This window comes from Acanthaster planci, linkage group LG09 (assembly GCF_054643075.1).
Source record: "Acanthaster planci isolate LZ-2023a linkage group LG09, COTS_SCS, whole genome shotgun sequence".
Classification (NCBI taxonomy): domain Eukaryota; kingdom Metazoa; phylum Echinodermata; class Asteroidea; order Valvatida; family Acanthasteridae; genus Acanthaster; species Acanthaster planci.
Window position 1 is genome coordinate 13,829,250 of NC_141785.1, and position 20,102 is coordinate 13,849,351.

Consider the following 20,102-nt stretch of genomic DNA (forward strand, 5'->3'; position numbering starts at 1 on the left):
ACACAAAGAAAGCTTTTTCAAATCAGTTAGGACACCTAAGCAAACGGCGCGATCAGTAGCGAAGCAAATTAACCCACATAGAAAGTAAAACTACATTAATAAAAACAGATACATGTATGTGGAATAAATAAACAAATGAAACAGACAAATACAACTGCAATAAATTAACAGCAAAGAGACATACTCTTGACAAAGCAATTACTGAAGTGAGTCAAACTTGACATAGAATTACATCCAATCATAGGTATCTCACCCTAACCCACCCAACCCCCACCACCACATCAAAAAAGTGGCACACACCCTCTCCAAACAAATTTTATTTCTTATAAATTGCGAATGGCATTTTGTAAGCCTTCCTGAAATTTTAAACATGTCAAATTGAATAAAAGAAACAAAATAAATTTCATAATTGAAACTTTAAGTCCACAAAAAGTAATTGCCACTCCCCTCAGAAAGGGAAAAAAAGGCAAAAACCAGCTTGTTATATATGGTTCTGAAACTCACTTGGATTCTTACTGCCTGATGTTGAAGCACCGAGCTCGTCATATTTCAACCGAGTTTAATGATTGATGGCAATCCAGCTTAATGATGACTCTGGTTGTTTCATGCTGATCAGATTTCTGTCATTTTCCCCAAAGAATATCCCGACTTCTGTGCCCTCAAGCCTTAATTTTTTTGTATTCTATCTACTATCTTCTCAGAGGTTCTTCGGGTAGTATGTAAGTATTGTGCACGAGAAAAATATATCGGAGTCTGTTGAGAACATGGCGTGAAAAATAAGAATCCTTTCGGTTCTTGTTCACGTGAATGGAGGATTGGATTGCACAATTTTTTGTTCAGAATTGACATTTCCGGTGAATTGCCTGGCAGAGAAGTACAATTATGATTTGAAAAAGGGCTCAGCTTATCTCATCCTGTTTTGTGGGATGATCATCTGACACGCTTTGTTTATTGTCAGTATTTGAACAACTACTATGTTGGAACTTTTGGGAACAATATTTATGAACGACCAGGGTAATTCATTTATGAAACATATACTTGGCTTTTTATATGGCAACTCCTGCCTTGATTTGAGGTACCAGTAGAAAACCAAATATTAAGTGGCCTTCCTTTTCATTTTTTATCATGATTTTGTCAGGTGTTGAACGACCCAGCTGAAGACAATTTGTACATGGTTTTTGAACTTGTTGAGAAGGGGTAAGTACCTGTAGTATCTTTTAATTGAATAGCTCAGGCTCTTGACAAAACAAAGTTTTCAGTGCACCATTTGGTTACAGTTTTGCCACATACATGTACTGCTTTTAAACTGAATATTTCTCATTTCCCATCTGATAGCAGACAGAGCCAGCAAAATCTGGCAGAGTGATTGTTTTTTCACATGAGCTGGTCCCGTGATATTCTCCAGATTTCTTGATTAGATTAAAATTGGCAGGCTTATTAGACCCTCATGTTGCAATGAGACGCAGTAAAATTAGAGGAAATGTGTTCCAGATTTCTCGGATAATGCTGTTTTTATTTTCCCCCCTTTGGTTTACCTCGGCAGAGCTGTAATGGAAGTGCCTACCAACAACCCCTTGAGCGAAGAGCTAGCCTGGACTTACTTCAGGGACATCATCCTTGGCATTGAATACTGTGAGTAAACAGTTTAGATATACATTGTACCAGCGGCTCAGGCTATCATGCAATCATTATTTGTTGTGTGGTGGTTATCTCAAGTGCATGAAAGAAATGTTAAAATGTAGCTTAGGTGTACAGCAGCAATGTAGATTGAGGCTGCTGACGGCACAGACCAGAATTAGCCAGAACAGAAGTCAGGGCATATGCTTGAGACAGGCATTGTAGTTACATGTAGATATACAGAATAGCTGTTTTTGAACAGCCTATGAAAATCTGAAAGCATGTAGAATTGGAACATGTGATTTAAAGATGGAGTCTGAATAAAAGTTAACAGGTTGTGAGTGTCATTTCATATGACGTGCACCAGAGAAAAGTTGTGACAATGTTTGTCCCCCTTACTTGATGCTGCTTTGGGCATACTGCAGTGTTGGTTGAGAGAGTGCAGTCAAGAAAGTATCAAAATCATTTTAGGTCTGCTCAGAATGGACTAATGCTGTGAAGGATGAAGGGCACAGCTTACACAGACAGAGGGAGAGGTATTTGAGATGATGTGCTTGAGTGCACAGCAGATGTCAAGTGCTCTAACTGATAACGTCCAGGTTTGGAAGATTGCCCCCAAACGCTGCATTATGAATCTAGAATGGTCGGTGTTACGCGTGGCTGAGCACCGAGTCTCATCTGTCTGTCTCTTGGGTCTCAGTGCTCTTGTGATGTAGTGTCTCCACAGCCAGTTTGAATATCATTTAGGTCTGACAAATAAAAATCATATACTGTACATATTTGATGGCATGCTCGGGATTTCTCACGTTGTCCTAGATTAATTGCTTTGAGGTAGTTATCAAGTGGCGTGGAAGTGACGCTGTATTTGTGGCTTGCAGGGCAAATTATTTGGCTTTTTTTCAATAGGTTTCTGCTTCATTCTTTACTCACACACTACTGTATGTATTTGGTTGAAAGAGAGATTGACAAACACATTCCCCATTTCTGAAAGTCCATATGCACTTGCCGTGTACATGTACCTGTGGGGACTACATACATGTATGTATTGAAACATTGATGTTATGAGGACCAAAAACACTATTGGGATGAATTTTTGTCACACATTTTCAACTTTCCGTACAAACAAAATTCTCCCCTCGGTGAGGCGAAGGCCTTGACACCTGGTTTGCACATGTACCCCATCTTACGAGTGCTTCATGTGGATACTGGACATTGTCGTAACCAATATTTGATTGGATGTTAACATGCAGCGTAAAAACCGTCCACAACTCAAGATGCGTGACAAAACTTTGCCCAGTATGAGTTTGTCCTGGAACTCCATATAAGCTGATAGGGGCAGGGCTGTTGATACCAAAATGTGTCAATATTGGCCCTGTCTCTGCACATATAATAAGCACGCATGGGGTGGTTCAAAGTCTGTGTTGATTTGCTCGCTTGAAATCCTTATCTGCCCCTACCGATAAGCAGCAGCACAGTCAATATTTTGACTGCTGTTTTTCCAAGCAGGGTCTTGAATACAGTAATCAAATTCATTTGGGGGATAGAGTTTTCCAGCAAAATATTTGCCGGAGGTAGCCCCCAGTGTTTTCGTAGGGACTGAGCCAGATAAGAGAATGTAGGGCAGGCGTGTAAAAGGGTGTAAAATTCACAGGTTGCTGAAAAGTACGAACAGGAAATAGATCAAGTTGGCACAGAAAGCCGCTGTCATTGAGTGTATAATCAAGTGACCTTATGGTGCCTGGTTACCAGATTTCTTAGATATAATTTAAAACTGATGTGTTTTCCTGAGAAAAAGAATTGACTAATTTGCGGGCCAGTGTTCAAAGTTGTTTAGTGTGGTGGCACCTTGTGCGCAGGTGATTTGCACGCATTACATATCTCTTCGACCAATAGGGCATTGGGTCTTGTCAGAGTGCGTTCAGAGTGGGATGCCACCACACTGATGACATCTTGAATGTGTTTATAACAAACACAAACCTCAAAATTGTTCTCAAGTTTTACCTTTGACTAGTTGAGCAACACACACGCCTGGTATTGCAAAAATGGAAACATAGAAATTGCTGCTCTCTTACAAATAAAAAGATAACAATTTGAAGCGAAAACTGAGGTTCAGTGACCTCTTCGCTCCGAAACTCCATGTGAACAATTTCCAACTGAATGTGCATGTATATCCCTTTTTTCATACCCAGTACATTATCAGAAAATTGTTCACCGTGATATCAAGCCATCCAACCTGCTACTAGGCGAGGACAACCACTTAAAGGTACACACGACAGCTTCTCTCTCATGTCACACTTTCCTTGTATTCAGCAAGGCTAAATATCAGAATAAAAGGAAACAGAGTGTTGTGATGTCTTGAAACTTGTAAAGACTAGTATTAAAAGTAGGAGGTCCTGGGTTTGAACTGCAAGTGATTTGATTTCTCTGTTGAAGATTTTCAAAAAGTATCGAGCAAATGGGAAATTCCTTCAAACTTTCCAGCTCTGACTAAAGTTACTGTGCTAATACCAAGACACAACTGTGCGACATCTGCCTCCAGATAATCCTTTAAAAATCAAAATCTGAGGTGTTTTTTTTTTTTCTCTCTTTCTTTTTCGCCAGATTGCAGATTTTGGCGTCAGTGACCGCTTTGAAGGCATTGATGCCCTGTTATCTGACACAGTGGGTACGCCAGCATTTATGGCCCCAGAGACCTTACACGAAGACTCCAACAAGTATGGTGGTAGAGCCTTAGACGTCTGGGCCATTGGAATCACTCTCTACTGCTTCATCTTTGGTCATGTACGAGTTATCTCAAACTCTGATTGTTTAGATCAAAGTCTACAAATGCCCCACATTCCCCCACCATGATAATGACTCCTCCCCTTTCCAACTCTGCAAAACTAAAATTCCATCTGTCATACCCCAACCTGTTTTTTGTGGTGTTCTTTTGCCACCCAATTTTTCCCAAGCCCTTTATTTAACAAGATTTACTATTTTTTTCAGTTGTGAAGATGATTTTGACAGAAATGTGTTTGATATTGAAACTTATTTTTCATGTAGCTTGCAGTTCACGTTTTCTTCCATATTTTATTTCAAACACCTGTAAGCCAAGAAGTTTTATATGAGATAAAACTGGGGTTTATCCATTTATTTAGTTAGTATCTTTTGTGTAGATGTACCTTAAGGTTTTTTTTTTCAAGAACTCATTTCTGCTACCAAAACCATTGATTTTCTATACTACCCCGTGCTCATTACAAGTTGTTTTGAGGGTGTTGCTTCAAAACAAAACAGCCTTAGCTGTCCTAACTTAATTCTGTACCTGAATGATTGCAACGGGATTATTACAGCAAGGTGATGAAGCCATGAGGAAACTGGCAAAACCCAATCGGACATTCTCCATCTGTCCTTGAGTTCTTTTTGTAATAACATGATTAGACTGGCCTCATCAGTACTCAGGGCCCACAAGATATCCCGTGGGAGGTTTGGCCCACAAGTAGAAGGAAAGGGCTTCAACATTTACATGTAGAATGCTTGACTTGGCTCAGTGAGTGTGCTGAGAGCGTAACAGAGCAACGAGTCAGGCTCATTACAGTGTGAAATCATTTTCCAAGAGCAGATACTAGTGTGGCCTTGTTTGTGTTTTGGGCTGGCCTGTGGGAACAAATATAATGGTTGATAGGAAGATGCCAGTCAAGGTTGCTGTAGAGACTCGCTTGGGTGTGAGAAGCCAGTTAACTGCAGAGCCTGTATTGACATTGTTTCTCGCAAACATCTGTTAATGAGAATGAGAAAAAATTCTTACCTCACAGAAAAAGTGTTAAAATGAGGGGGAAAAAATCATGCTTGAAGCAATATATTCTTGGCCAGAAATATGTCCTTGAAATTGTGACAGGCTTTTGTTGAAACAAGAATAACGAGGAAGAAATGTTGGCATTGCAGGGAAGTTGGCTCAAAACAGATGTTACGATAAAGCTGATGTTGAGATATGCATGTATGATCTTAAGGTCATTGTGATTTATTGAATTTATTTCCACTCTTCTATCCCCCCCCTTTTTTTTATAAAGGTGCCATTCCAGGATGACTTTATTCTCGGCCTCCATGCCAAGATCAGGAATTTACCATTGCCTTTTCCGGAAGAGTAAGTTTGATTTTTCAGCACTTTCTCTGGAATACGTCTTGCTGGTCATTTTAAAGGGAAGAACTTTTTGTTCTGCATAGTTTGGGTTGACACATGTGATTTGATGGGTTTCAGTTTGGCCCCGTGACTTCGTGGACTCATTTCAAGTGCTCGAGTTTCTAGTGCTTCGTAAACAGATGGGCTTTTGGTTTCGATGACCGCAACTGAATGGAAATGAAATGCCATAGTATGCAATTTTACCTGCAAGGTATTGCATTATCATTTAAATGTGGGGGAAAAATGGAAGTAAAGAAACAAGGAGATTTTTTTATACACTGTTGTAGATCATGTATTCTTTTACAGGGATGTGCTCGCTTTGCCATGACCTCTTTTTCTTCCAAGTGATTTGGGGGGGGGGTTAATGAAAAGTCTTTTTGTAAATAGTTATAAAATAATAGAGTACTTTGAACTGATTGGAGGCTCTAGACTTTTAGCCAAGTTTCAGCTTTGCGAAAAATTGTCAATTCTCCAGCCTTTTCCAAAATCAGTAAATATCAAGTGCCCTCTACTGGGAGATAGCATTGAGGCCAATGTACTCTGCACTGGCTTGTGTTACATGTACGTGTGGAGACACACCAAGCCCAGCATCTGTACAAGCAGTGTATCCCCTGACCACGTGCTGATGCTGTCTACACGCACTTCCGTCAGTCTGGTCCAACCGTCCCCTCCTTTCCCAATCTCATCATCCCCAGGAGTAAATAGTAACGGAAATGTCAGGCAGAATTAGCCGCTTCTTTGTGTTTACACACGGCCTTCATTATGGAAGTCTGCCTCGCCTGGATGGGTGGTTGTTTTCGTCTGCGCGGAGGGAAAATGGCAGGCAAACAGTGGTTGACTAAATTACGATTCAGGCGATTTAATTATTGCACTGTTGTTACAGAACAAGAACTTGTAGCGTTGGCCCATGCTCTAGAACCTGCTGTTCAGTGTTTTTTGGAAATGTCACAGCTGTGCAGCAAATTTGTTTCACTGGTGAGACTGTTGTAAGACCGCTCTCAATCCAAAAACTTTATCACCTGAATATGTGACCTCCTGATTGCGAATATTCATTTAAGTAAAATGAAATATAAGCTGACAAATCACTTTCCCCCCCTGCTGAAGGGATTAAGAGGGACAATACACGTAGACTGCCCCTGTTACAGTTAATTTGAATAGCTTTTGACTTGATATGGTTAGTGCCCTTCATTTGCATAATTTGACATAAATTTGTGTCTCTGTGGTTTTGCATTGCAGCAAACCAATACCAGACAACTTGAAGGATCTTATATTGAAGATGCTAGAGAAGGATCCAGACAAGAGGATCAAAATCCCTGAAATAAAGGTGAGGATGAAATGGCCTTTACACTGTGGCTGATACTTCCATTGTATATGTCAATTTAAAAAGAGTTGTTTGGTTATCCCCCTTGAGCAGAAGCACCCCCTCATTGGTTGGAAAGAGCCAGGTGGGTCAGGAGTGTTCATTTTGTTTGTAGCGATGCAACTGTAACACATGCATTTCCTAGTCGTTTTTGAACCAGCAAAGTTCAGTTCTGACCAAAGGAGCCTCCGTTGCTAAGAAAATTGTGCCCTCGATCGATCCAGCTTGGGGGCTCATCGTGCAATAGTACAGTTTGACTAATACAGTAATTTTCCTTCCAAAACTGTTGAATGGCTTGTAGCTGCTGTCAGATGTTCTATGAGAAATATTGATATTTCTAGATCCAAATGTAGTAAATAACAAAATCTGGAATGGGTCATTGGCATGTTCTTTCCAGGGCATCTGGAGAGTCTAATGAGGCATGTACAATGTTGTGGGAATAAAAGCCATAAACTTGGCACGCACAAGTTGTAGAATGGTCACTGTTTCACCATGGAAGTAAGTAATCACTGGTGTTTAACCCCATTTCAGTTGCATCCATGGGTGACCAGACTTGGCGAGGAACCCCTGCCCACAGAAGAGGAGAATTGCACCCTGGTGGAAGTGTCGCAGGATGAGGTAGACACCTGTGTCACGACACTGCCCAAACTCAGGACCCTGGTAAGTGCTAAATGTCACCAGCTTCACACATCAGGGAACCAGTGAAGTTTGTCATGCAGGAACCCTATTTTGCACCTTGATGTGTACAAAACTTGTGTTTATATTTCAAAAAAATAAGGGTTTTATGACCAGATGAATTGTGGGAAATGCCCTTTGGTATCTTCCTTGAGGGATTTGTGAGGTGGGAACCTGTCCTGGATAGTTCCTAGGATCTTAGTCAAGTTCCCATGTGAGTCTCATGGATTTCAGTCAAACCCAGACAGTCATGTAAACTTGAACTGTCCCAAAATGACATTACCGTGTACACAATCTGAATACTTCTCTCTGGTAACAAGTAAAAATCAGCATGACTGGGATTGGATTAGTGACACGTCGTTTCCTTGACGTGCCCAACTTGCTTATGTTTGCCTTATGCTTGAACTAAGTTTGTACATTCAGCAGGTCCCGTCTGTAACAGTCATTGCATTTACATGTAACATTTCTGAAGTTACTTCAGTGTGACAAATAGAGGGTATCCATTCACCCTTAACCCCCCCCCCACCAACCTTAATTTGTGCTGCTGCCTTGATGAACCCAGGGACATCAAACCGCTGTAATATGTGAAGTGTGCGGAGCCCAGCATGCAAGAGCAAGAAAACTTTGTTGAATCCTGTCGGGTTCAGTGTGGTTAGGGTTAGGGTTTGTTTATGGACATCTCTGAACTACTTTGGATGTAAATTTTTGGCATCGTTTGTTGATACTTGTAGATTCTAGTCAAGAACATGTTGAAGACCAAGTCTTTCGGCAATCCGTACAAGAAGAAATCCCGGCATAACAGTGCCAAGGGTGGGCGTGTCCTGCTGGAACCCATATCACCCAATCAGCAACCAAACAGGTCAGTCTGGTCTCGGTGTCAGCCAGAGGCTTTAAAAAATGGAGAATTCCAGATAGGATATTTTTAAAGATGCCTGTGTATGAGTTTCTTTATATGAATGTTGTTTCACATTTTGTGTACAAAAACTTTGTGTATTTGTGAAATATCTTTACGGTACTTTGACTGCTTTGAAGTATAACTGCCAATCAATCACTTGCCAGCTGTTCCTCAATGAATTTGTCCCAGGTGCGATATTATTTGTGGTCAAAATAGTGGCTTTTTAAGACAACAGGATAGCGTACCATGGATTTCCATTTTCCGCATTTTGTGAATTTTACATGACACAAAGTTGGCAAACAAGTTGCAAGTTGGGAGATTGACTCTGGTATACCCCCCAAAGAAAATGCCTTTGCTACGCCCCAAGGTAAATGCCCATATCTTTTAAGTGTCATCTACATCTGGCATGAAATGGTCAAATACATGTAGGTGTTGCCACATAAAGATTGAATGAGTGAAATCTACCTCCGGTTTTATTTTGTAGGTTGTCGTCTGCTTTGCCATGACTAGACATGGACGTCATACTTCCTGATACCCCTTATTTATGCATGATTGTTGGCTCCTCGTGGATGGCAACTGAATTCACGTTGACAGAGTGCTCTGTGATAGATTCTCTTGTGCAATCCCAGGGGAATTAAGATGTTGAGCATTACCATGGCAACTGCACACCAGGCCTCACCACTGTAGCTATTACAACTGGGCCGTGACGCGCTCGCCATAAAAACGTGCATATCTGACCAGACATAATTTCATAGAGTTGCTGGACACTTAAGCTCTTACATTTGATACAGTGTTGACTATGCCGCACATTATTATACAGCAATACAGAATCTTGTGAGGGTGTAGTAAAGCAGAAATGCAAAGCGACAATTCTTGCTTGAAATGCTTATTTCTGAAGCCGTGCCGTAAAATGGAACAGTGAAAGGTCTCACCTTGGTGTAACTCTGGACGCGTCAGCTGGTGATTTATATCGGGAGTGTGACCAGGCAAAGTTGCTGAATTCAGCCAGAGGGAGTTGGACCAAACAAAAGGACGGCACAAGAAAAATTGCCTCTCTGCATCGTGATAGGTGTAATTAATATTTATGTATGGTGTTCCATCATGGGGCTTGACACCCCCCACTAAAATCATCAAGTGCCTGTTTGTTTTGATGGGAAGTGAATCAAATGTGTTTTACTCAAATTGCCTATTTTTGTATTGAAAAGAAAGGAACAAAATGTGTCAGAACAGAGTGAGAGGTCAAATGTAACATTCCTTTTATTCCATAAAATGATCGTCATTAAGCAAAGAACAAAGCTTGTACATGTAGTATACCAAACGAGATACTTGCATTCTCATCGCAATCATATCAACACCTGATGTGGTTAGAATTGTTCAGTTTTATTTTCCATTCAGCATTTGTACAGTGGGTCATTCTATAAATTCAGGATTTAAAAGTGTGACATTTTTGTATCCCTGTTACACCTGACCTGTGTAATTTGACCTGGAAATATCACTGAAATTACTATCAAACTATTTCTATTTGTTCAGCAGGTACTTTTCATCAATTCATCACTCTTAGAAATCTTGGAAATGTGTTCTGAACTTACAAAATCACATTAGATGTGACCGGGACACACATCAAATTGGACCTCTAATTTATAGGATGACTCCAGTGTCTCAAGATATTCATATACAAGAACCATTTATTCTTGACCAAAATATGTACATGTATATATAAAGAAAAATTGTATCAAACATTAACTTTCAGTATGTCAACGGTAAACAATAAAACTGCAAAAGGAATTTTAAAAACATTTAAGATTTAGCAATGTTGAGATGAGACAAGATACCAAAACTTTCTGAAATTATCTTTTGAAAAATTGTCTTTGGCAAGTATTATGATTGTCTCATTTTTTGTGTGTGAAAATAACTCCCGTCCCCTTTAAAAAAAACCTCAGTGCTTCTGCTTCGAGATGACAATATGAAATGTATTCCTAAATGGAATCATTTCGATAGACTTGTTAACCACTGCCTACTGGGTGGATTTCTCATGATTAGGATGTGATGGTGGGACCTTTTCAATGTTTTCCGTTTTCAAAATTCTTCAAAAATTTATGTGTTCATTTACTGGACGTTTACACCCACACGAAAGACTCTCTGGTGGCTACTTTAGTCTGTCAGGCAACCTTCATTGATACCTGAGTATTCAGCCCAGGCCTGCAGCCCTGAAAAAAGAGAGCCCAGAATTGTTTGGTGTTGCATAATTTCCTTGGTTCCAGTGAATGCCAGTTGCATCTTTTCATACACAGCTGGATAAGTGAGCAGCGGCGCTGTGTCGCTAATCAATGGGGCCTTGGAGCACTTTTGTCCGCGGTGCTAATCCACAGGTGCGTTATGCCCAAAGCAGTGGTATACCGTTTCAAAACAGTGCCGGATTACCCTCGAAAAATGGAAGGCGAAAAATGGTGGCAATTCCCAGCAGTAGGTCCTTTGTTCCGAGTACAGTCTTTTGTTACACACACCAGCTCTTTTGTCCGAAACCGGGCACCCCAGCTCTGCGTAAAACCCACGGTGCCCAAACCGGGCTCCTCAGCAGGAAGTGGTTAAGACAGTAAAATGTCCAAATGGCATGACATGCCTTCCTGGGAGGGGGGAGGAGGTTCTTTAAAATTGATATCCTGATGCTTTACATTTTGTTTGTATCAACAACAAAATGAAACTGAACTCCATTAATCACTATGCGCAGTATCAAGTGCTCATTATGTATTGCATTTATCTTATTGTACTGTGACCATCTAATTCTTCCAAAGGGAAGCAAATCATTAGGGATGTCACCAGAGCATAGACTTGGTTGTGAAGTTTGATACAGGGGGAAGCAAGGAGTAGCATTTCCATTAAGTGGATATCATCCCTCTGGATCGCATCCTTAATGGTATTGGATGGCCCAATTCACTTTGTAGGAATATCTGACTTCTTGTAAGGCACACGACAGATAAATGTATTTAGTTTTCTTGAATTCTTATTTGATGTGTTCAAAATAATCACTACAAAACGGCTGCAAATTTAAGCTAATTTATTCAGTTTTGTGCATTACTGCTAAAGAAAGGAAGTTTTCATGCTTGCAAAGTTAGCGTGAACTCATTGACAGTGTTACGTTTTATAATTTGAAAACTGAAATGGCGATGGAGAGGTTTACTTTAAGCCATTTTCATGCTTTTTTTCTAATTTCCTTCAGAACCAAAAATACATTGCAATTTTTGTTGCGCTTTTGAGATTAAAATGATTTGAGCATCTGTTATAAATATGCTTATTGTTCTGGCCAGTGTTTTGCAAATTTTGATTTTTCTCATTTCAAAGGTATTCCTTTAATGCAGAAAGAATAGGGAAGTCTCCTTTGAGAGCACAGATTTGGTTGCTATTTATTCTCTGCTTACTGTCCTTTGTATTCAGACCATTGATGTATCTGCAGTGAGAAGAGACTACATGTATGTTTGATCCGTGAATATCATTGAAATTAAACGGGGAACCATATAGCCAGTCTTTGAAGAACCCAAATACAACCATTTGTAATCCAAACAGGTTCAGCTATACCCCGGGGAACCAATACATGTATGTGTATCCATTTGTAGTTTAACTTTGGAGACCTACTTAATGATATTGGGATGCTGAATCCCACACAAACAGCTCCCCACGGTTCAATTTCAGCATCCCAACCAAACATACAGTCTAGGGGGTGACGTTTTATGCAGCCTCATTCCAACACCTTATGATCAAGTATGTCCGCTTGAATGACCAACTGCATTCAGAATGTACAGTTATTTTACTCTCTTTGAAAGACCAAAATGAGTGTCATTTTATGTACAGAATATTTTCTCTTTTATTCATTTTCATCCTTACTCAAGGAAAAAAAAGCTTTGGTCGCCAACATCACTTTATAAAGTCCAGAGTGCATATATTGCCTTGTCTTTCTATGGTAATGGCAAACTTGGAGTTATGTTATAAATCGTTTGTGGAAAATGTCAATTATAAGATTATGTTGGTCATTTATACTGACCATGATGTATTGTCAGGTGTTACCTGCCTCATGTACGGAGTTGGTACTTATATTGGTAAGAAAAAAAATGGAACGGGATGAAAACTGCATCTGAACCAGCTAGCAATGAGAGATGTTTAAGGCGTTGCTTTTGGCCGACTGTTGAGCAAGCATACATATGTAGTTCCGAGTATGCACACGTAGTTCTCAGCATGCGCGCATAGTTCTGAGCATGTGCACATAGCTCTGAGCATGCACAAAACTGTCACAAAGGACCGGTGCAGTGGCTGCTGGCACCAGCGTCTCCATGTCTCCCATTGTCACAGGTTCATACCTTACCTACTGTTCCTTTTTTACTCAATCTTATAAATTGTGTGCCATGTCTGGTGCTGCCGGCAGTTAACAGAAGTAATTCACACACCTTTTTGAGTCGAGATCAGTTGGAATTGGACCAAACTATTATTGACTGACAAATATTTATTCAAGTGAACAGAAATTGAGATTTGGTATGTACATGTACATACATGTAAGAAGGATGTTTAATATTGATATGTTGATCATGTAGATACTCAGTTGCTAGTGAGCGCCAATCATTGATTTATCAACTCGTAAAACAAAGTGCATGCATTTAGGTTCATCTGCTGGAAAATTCCATGATTAATACAAGGATCATCTGTACATCTCAGTTTCCAAACGTAGGACTGGTGCCATGTGCGTTACCATCGGGTAACTCCTTCTTGGTGGGGAATTTATATTTTCATTTTTTTTAACTCATTTTTCAATAATTGTGCATTTCCTTTGGAAAAACAAACAGCAAGGTTACTGTTCAAACTTTTCCACAGCATTCACCACGACTCGAACACAATGTCAGTTCTAGTGTAAGTGGATTTTTCATTATTTAAAAATTTGTTTTTCTTGCTTCAAATTCCTTAATTTGAACGTAAGCATAAAAATGTTCCACAAAAATGCAAAGAAAATCTACTGCAAATCAAGCGAGATTCTTGAAATTAGGATTTTCGTAATCTGAGTGACTGGAAAAGTCAGTCCAGTTTCTAAATCTACGTTCTGTGTAGCTCTCATGAACATCTAGCAATTATTCCTGTTGTATGTTGACAGGTTTTGTTTTTTTTTGTAAAAATAAAACAGAACAATTTATATCTACCAATGGATGTTGAAGGATTATAAATGGATATTTTCGCTAACTTTCTCATGAAAATTCTCATGAATTGCTATGAAAAATTGATTCTATTTTTACAAGTGTTTTAAGTCTGGCATCTTAAAAAAAGATGTGTCATAAAAAGCCACCCAGGACAATAAAAAGGGGATAAGAAATGCATGTGAAATTGTGAGAGTGATATTGATTTTCTTGTTTGTTCCATTTGCATTATTCTTTAGAATGCAACAATTTACTGTAAACACTCCTACGGTTCCAGATGTTTATATTTACAAACATTTATAAATCTTGCTCATACTTCTGAGCAGTTGGTGAGAAAAAAATTCTTTTTAGCACTGCAGTATAACAAAGCAGTGCATGGCTGCAAAAACTGTTCATTTAGCTAAAAGTTTGACGTCTGTTTAAATTTTCCTAGCTTGAACCCCAATTCCCTATGCATTTTGAGCATACATGGACCAATGTAATACATATGTGGTACCAAGTATCAAAACAAGGTCTGCAATATGATTATGTGCTTACTTTTAAACATCAGCAACATGCTCCGCTGTTTTGTAAATGAAAAGAACAATGGCAGGTGCCTCCATGTTGACATGCATGGTAGCCATTTTTCGGGTAACAGCTTTTGTTCCACAGGGATACATGAGTGGACCTCTTGTGCTATCTCTCCATAACAAAGATGGCTACCATGCACAGCCTCTATAAAGAGCAGTGTTACAATATTTTTTTAAAACCATTCTTTGAGTCCCAATCAAATAAATTTTTTTGTTTTTCTGTTTTTCCGTAAGGTTTACCCAGCTAAGTCAGCAGATCTCGGCAACATTTTTGCTAGCCTAAATAAACTTATTTTCAGTGTGAAATTTACAATGCAAAAAACTGAAACATATGAACACTGTATGATTTTGGAAGAAATTAAGTTCTATTTAGTCCACTCCATCCCATGAATCAATTTTTGTGAAGTTTCTGGGGAAGTCATCAGCTAAAATGATGCCCTGCTCTGAACTTGTGGCAAACTCTTCAATAAATCCAAACCAGTAGATGACTAGACCGGAGCCGAAGCGGTTCACATAGCTCCAGAACTGGTCCCTCATGTAGTTCTCGTGGCTGTGCTTGTCGCCAAAGGATGCTTTGCTCTCTATCCAATTGACAACACGTCCCCCAATGGCTATGGGGACCTGTAGCTTGACATCGGGCGTCTTGTCATAGCCCTTCCTCCTCATCTCTTCTTCCCCGAGGAATGCGAGGCCATGTTCCTTCAGCGTCTTCTTGAGATGCACTTCTAGTTCCACCCCTATGGAGTGCTTGATGCTATCCACCAGGGGGCCGTAGCTGGAGTCCCACAGGACGCACTGCTGCACCTCCATTGAAAGCACAGGATCCTCGATCAAGTAGGGCTCCCTAAGCATCTTGGTCACTCGGGTCTTGGGCACGGCCACCCCATCTCCGGATGAGTGGAACAGGTGCCGCTCCAGGATGATGCGGGCCAGTAGGGCAGGGCTCAGGTCGATCTCGCGGGCAAGTCCCAACAGGACCGTTCCCTGTCTACAGGAGCGGTCTGCGACCTGTTTCTGGTACCGGACGTAGTAGGCCTCCATGGCGGCCACCGAGCTGTGCCTGCCGTGCTGCTTCTTAGTTTTCACCTGGACCCGCTGCGAGTGGATGCTAATGAGGGTGTGGTATGACAGCGATGGGAATTGCTGCTGCACAAGCACCAGTGACTCCTTGGTTCCATCGCAGCACGCAGTCTCCAAGCATTCCACTATCTTCTTGTACTCAACAAGTTTCATCTTAATACTTGGTCGGTTTCCTAATTTTTCTTTGCGAGCACGTATCAATCACGTCGTCTCTGGGTCACCCTCTTCACGCTTGACTTGTCCTTCCTTCTCTTGCTTGTTTTTCCTGTTACTCTGGGTTCGTAGCTGCGCCTCCGCAATGTCCCCCAGTGCCTCCTGTATTCTGACCAGTAAGGCCTCACCTCTCTCTACCACCTCGGCAAGTTTAGAGGCAGCCTCTTGGTTCTCAGTCTCCAGCTGCCTCAAGGAGGCTTGCTGTTAGGAGAAGATAAGGCCTGCTTATTGATGAAGTATGGAAGGGAAAAATATCAATTTGGGGCTCTCAGAAAAGAAATTTGGCATTACGAAATGCTACAGTCAGGAAAATTAAGGATCAAGTTGAAACTACATGTAAAATGAGTGACTTTATCCAAGACTTGAGGCAGCATTTGGACTTTGCACTATGGCCACAAAGAAAGGGCCGTTAATACAAAATTGCACACTTGTTTTCCTTGATCTCACCTGAAGTTCAGGCGTGGATTCTTCACTAGGCAAGGAGTCGATCAGGACATCGATGTCTTTGGCCGTGCGAGCGATGAGCTGGGCAAAGAGCTGGGTGTAGTCCTCCTGTGGCTGGGCTGGTTCTGGCTGTTGGATGACACCTTGCTTGTCAAAGCCAGGGAACTTCGCCGGAGTTGCACTTTGCTGGAGGACGCCGATGCTGTTACAAAAGTGCTCTGCAAGCTGTGACCAAATAGATTGGCACATTCATAAATTTGGTGTTTATTAATAACAGGACAGTCCTTTCATGTAAATTCCACACAGGTTTTGTTACTGCAAAATGACATCACAGGATGTGCTCTTTATTAGGCGTGGGCGACCAATGAATTTCAGTAGTCATGGCGACTATCAATAAATAGTCGCGACAAGTCGCAATTATTAGCAGTTTATTTATCCATTTAAACCATGTCTGTGGTTGCATAAAATAACACAGGGTTAATTTTGGACAATGTCATACAATGTCATATTTTGAGAGTCTCCATTTCATCAGCTTATGTCCAACTACTTTTCCCCTTTTAATGCTTCTCTGTTGTTAGTAACCGATAAAAACTGAAACCTGTTTGACAGACTAGTTTCATATGGGACACTGATTTATTTAACCACAGTATCATCACTTTCGTAGCATTTTACATGTACATGTACACTACATGTATGCTGCAGCAGCACACATGGAATAGTCCGCCTAAGTGCAACCTCGACTGGGCTGCATGCATGCCCCTTCACTAGCCCCTGGTCATGTAGAAAATGAAAATGATGCTGACTGGCTATTCAGGATGAAACCAATTTCAATACGATAAACGTGAAGTCAATCATGTACATATTTCAACATTTAAATATCCAAAATACATGCAGTGGGATATATAAATTATACAATACCAGAGATTAGATTGTGCAAGGCATGGTGGGAACCAACCAACATGGCGCAGCAAGATCGTACCCATGGGAACGAGGTTGACCTGAATGTTAACCCTCCTTTAGTTTTACAGCACAAATATGCACAAGTGCCCAAGGTCACTCTCTTGCATGTTGGTGCAGTGCACAACATGACACAGCTGTGCTTCTTTGAGGTGTTTACCAAGTGACCCAAAGAGTGACTTCAGCATAGGAGGGTTAATTAATGAGTCTTCAACATGCATGATGCATGCGATAGTCAAGGTGTGTCCTGGATGGTCAGTCACCTTCACATGACTTGGAGACTTCCATTTTCTTCAAGGGGAGGGTGAAACACTATTGTTACATAAAAAGATGTCGAGACAGCCTATGACGAATAAAATATTTTTAGATCACTATGTGCAGAAGGTAATTGTTAATGTAAACAAAAGTTATTTTAATTTCACAAATGTTTATATATTAAAAAGGAAATAAAGAAACAATAAATGACCCCTATTTTGGTCAATGAATGGAACCAGGCAGCGTACAGTTCTACAAATCAGCCTTTCGATGACGGAGGAATTATAGGGAATAGTCGGAATTACAAATCATAAAAATTAAACAGTAATTTGTATAATAAAATTTGCGACTAATACAGAAGACTCTATCACAGTGACACAGTGTGTACATTCGACATAAACCCTTTTTCGTTTAATAGACATGCATAAAAATACAACAATCCCAAAGCTTAAAAGCACAGATGCATGGCCCCACTCATGGATAATATCTTCAAGCAAGAAGGAATCATGTTCGCGCTCTGTGCAATCATGTCCAGATCGGACATGACTCATCGCGGCAGTGATGTACTGTACATGTACGTGTGCTGGCACTAGGCCCGCACAACTACTGTGACTTATCAACTATACCATCAAGAAAGGACACAAAACACTGGTGGTCGTGCACGACTATCAAGTTGTGCAGTGAGTGTGAGCAGTTGAGTGAAGCTCTGTGTACAAACTTTCCATGTACATGAGCTTGGTGCATTGTGCAGCTCCACTGCACACAACAGGTGATTGCTGTGTCACATGTGGCACGGTGTTTCTTTGTGGGGACTGGGTACTCCGCTAGTTGGTTTTTTTTTTGGTAGTTCTGGGCAGAGGGCACATATATAGCCGCGGGCGTGGGTTACAAGTTCCGACCACTAGTTGTAACACAGTCCGACTAGTCGCTGCATCACGACTAGTCATCTATCTGGAAATTGATAGTCATGACCACCAATACTTATGGTATTGGCAACTTGACTAATTGCCCGGGCCTACTCTTCATTGTAGGGTCTGCTCTTTTTACGTCATAGACCTTGTTGTGTTTTTCCTACAAGTGGCTGCTAAAACTATGATTGGCTGTCAGTACAAAAGTAAAAGAATAAATCACAGAATGTTCAAAATCCGCAGCACCTATCAAACCATCAGAAAATAATACACGTATAACTACATGTAACTACTGCATGGAAATAAAATCCTCTTTAACATTGATGGGACAATAAACAGTTTAAACAAAACTGGGGTACGTGTAAAATAAAAAAACAACCAAAGGGTGATTTTTCTGCAATTTTTAGCCGCTCATAGGTAAAAATGACAGTGGTCTATATCAACTCCTTTTTTTCATTTTGAATGACAATTTGACAATAGGCCTGGGCGGACATCCGGAACATTCGCAAATGGTGGGAAGTAACCACACCATACCGATGAAAACTGTGATGTGCACACATACCGTGTACGTACTGATCAAAGAAAAGATTGAGTAGCCTGATCTTCCGACTGGCTGGTTCGCGCGCGTCGCCATAGTCGCAGTTGTTTTAATTGGAGCAGTCTGGTTACAACGTCCATGACCATATATATACACAATGTATTGCCACCTATAGTATTAGGCTATTGTCAAGTCTGATTGGTTTTCACAGTTGGGTTAAGTGGCAAAATAAGGGACCTGGCGACTAAACAGTCACGGACGTTAACTGTGTCAAGCCAAATTTTACAAAAATGAAAAAGAAGTTTGGAACCCAAAATAGTCTGGCCCCATCCTGTTTAATAGATTACATCGAATGTGATAGATTCAGGGTACAAGACAACAGTCAATGCGACCCCACAAGTCCGAAAATTGGGTCACGTCATAAAGATAAGCGTCGTTTCTTTCTGCAGCAGATTTTAATAGTTTGTTGAAAAAACAGGCTCATTATTAGCTGCACATCATTTTTGATCATCAAATTAACTCCAACCGCATTTACATCCTCTGGTTGGTTCTAAGATCCCCTAAATTTTACCTGATTTACAGCATCTTGCAGTTGAGTGACCCTATCCGCCATGTTCTTCGAGACAATAAAGTGTCACAGCGCCCTCACTCGTTGAATAGGTATAAACGAAAGTGATCGAAGCATTAACAAACAAAGCCGATCTGAAGTTTCACAGGGAAGGTCTTATAAATATTGAGCCAAAGAGTAATAATTCAAAGTTTGTTTATGCAACTTGCAAAGTGGGACACAATGACGAATACCCCCACTTCAAAAATTGGGATATATAAGTTTCTCAGGTGTTCAAGCCATACGTCAAATTAAAGTTTTCTTAAATTCTTGTCCTTTTTCTTTTCAGTTTTGCTGGGTTAGACGTCGACTTTGAAAATACTTCATCCTTTATAAAGTTGTGAAGCCCATCACTATTTAAAAAACTGCCAGCTAGCTAATCATACACTCCATTGTGTGCAAGTAGCGCCATTTTGAGGGGGCTCTGCTTTGTCCAGATTTCTGAAAAAAAGAAAAAAGCTAGCAGTCCTGTTCGTGGTTTCCACTCTTCTGTTTAAAATGAGCTCTCCAGTCCACAGACCACAAAAATGCTCAAGTAACAGAGAATTTGAGGGAGTGCATCATTTGGTCTGCGCACGCAATTTGGGGTCTTTTAACTGGCCTGCAAACTGCATTATGTCTGTGGTTCGAACATTATTTAGACGGCAGTAAAAATGC

At 40.6% G+C, this 20,102-nt stretch overlaps 3 protein-coding genes across 6 annotated transcripts in view; 1 reads left to right on the forward strand and 2 right to left on the reverse strand.

Moving 5' to 3' along the window:
- Positions 1-14,054, forward strand: part of LOC110986346 (calcium/calmodulin-dependent protein kinase kinase 1-like) — a 57,832-nt gene extending 43,778 nt beyond the window's left edge. For all 4 annotated transcript variants that reach the window (XM_022248135.2, XM_087141596.1, XM_022248136.2 and 1 more), the window contains exons 8-16: positions 1,139-1,197; positions 1,544-1,632; positions 3,807-3,880; positions 4,219-4,398; positions 5,664-5,737; positions 7,010-7,097; positions 7,665-7,793; positions 8,540-8,667; positions 9,188-14,054. In XM_022248135.2, the coding sequence (XP_022103827.1) occupies positions 1,139-1,197; positions 1,544-1,632; positions 3,807-3,880; positions 4,219-4,398; positions 5,664-5,737; positions 7,010-7,097; positions 7,665-7,793; positions 8,540-8,667; positions 9,188-9,209 (843 nt within the window). In that variant the 3' untranslated portion in view covers positions 9,210-14,054. The remainder of the gene's footprint in view (positions 1-1,138; positions 1,198-1,543; positions 1,633-3,806; positions 3,881-4,218; positions 4,399-5,663; positions 5,738-7,009; positions 7,098-7,664; positions 7,794-8,539; positions 8,668-9,187) is intronic.
- cdin1 (CDAN1 interacting nuclease 1) lies at positions 9,936-15,676 on the reverse strand. Its single transcript, XM_022248191.2, has one exon. It carries the CDS (start codon positions 15,674-15,676, stop codon positions 14,813-14,815), a length of 864 nt encoding a protein of 287 aa, XP_022103883.1. The 3' UTR covers positions 9,936-14,812.
- A 48-nt stretch (positions 15,677-15,724) lies between these two features.
- Positions 15,725-19,487, reverse strand: med21 (mediator complex subunit 21). Its single transcript, XM_022248192.2, has 3 exons — positions 19,410-19,487; positions 16,184-16,405; positions 15,725-15,937 (listed from the first exon to the last, which is right to left on the reverse strand). The coding sequence occupies exons 1-3, from the start codon at positions 19,449-19,451 to the stop codon at positions 15,725-15,727; spliced, it is 477 nt and encodes a 158-aa protein (XP_022103884.1). The 5' UTR covers positions 19,452-19,487.
- Positions 19,488-20,102: the final 615 nt, after the last annotated feature.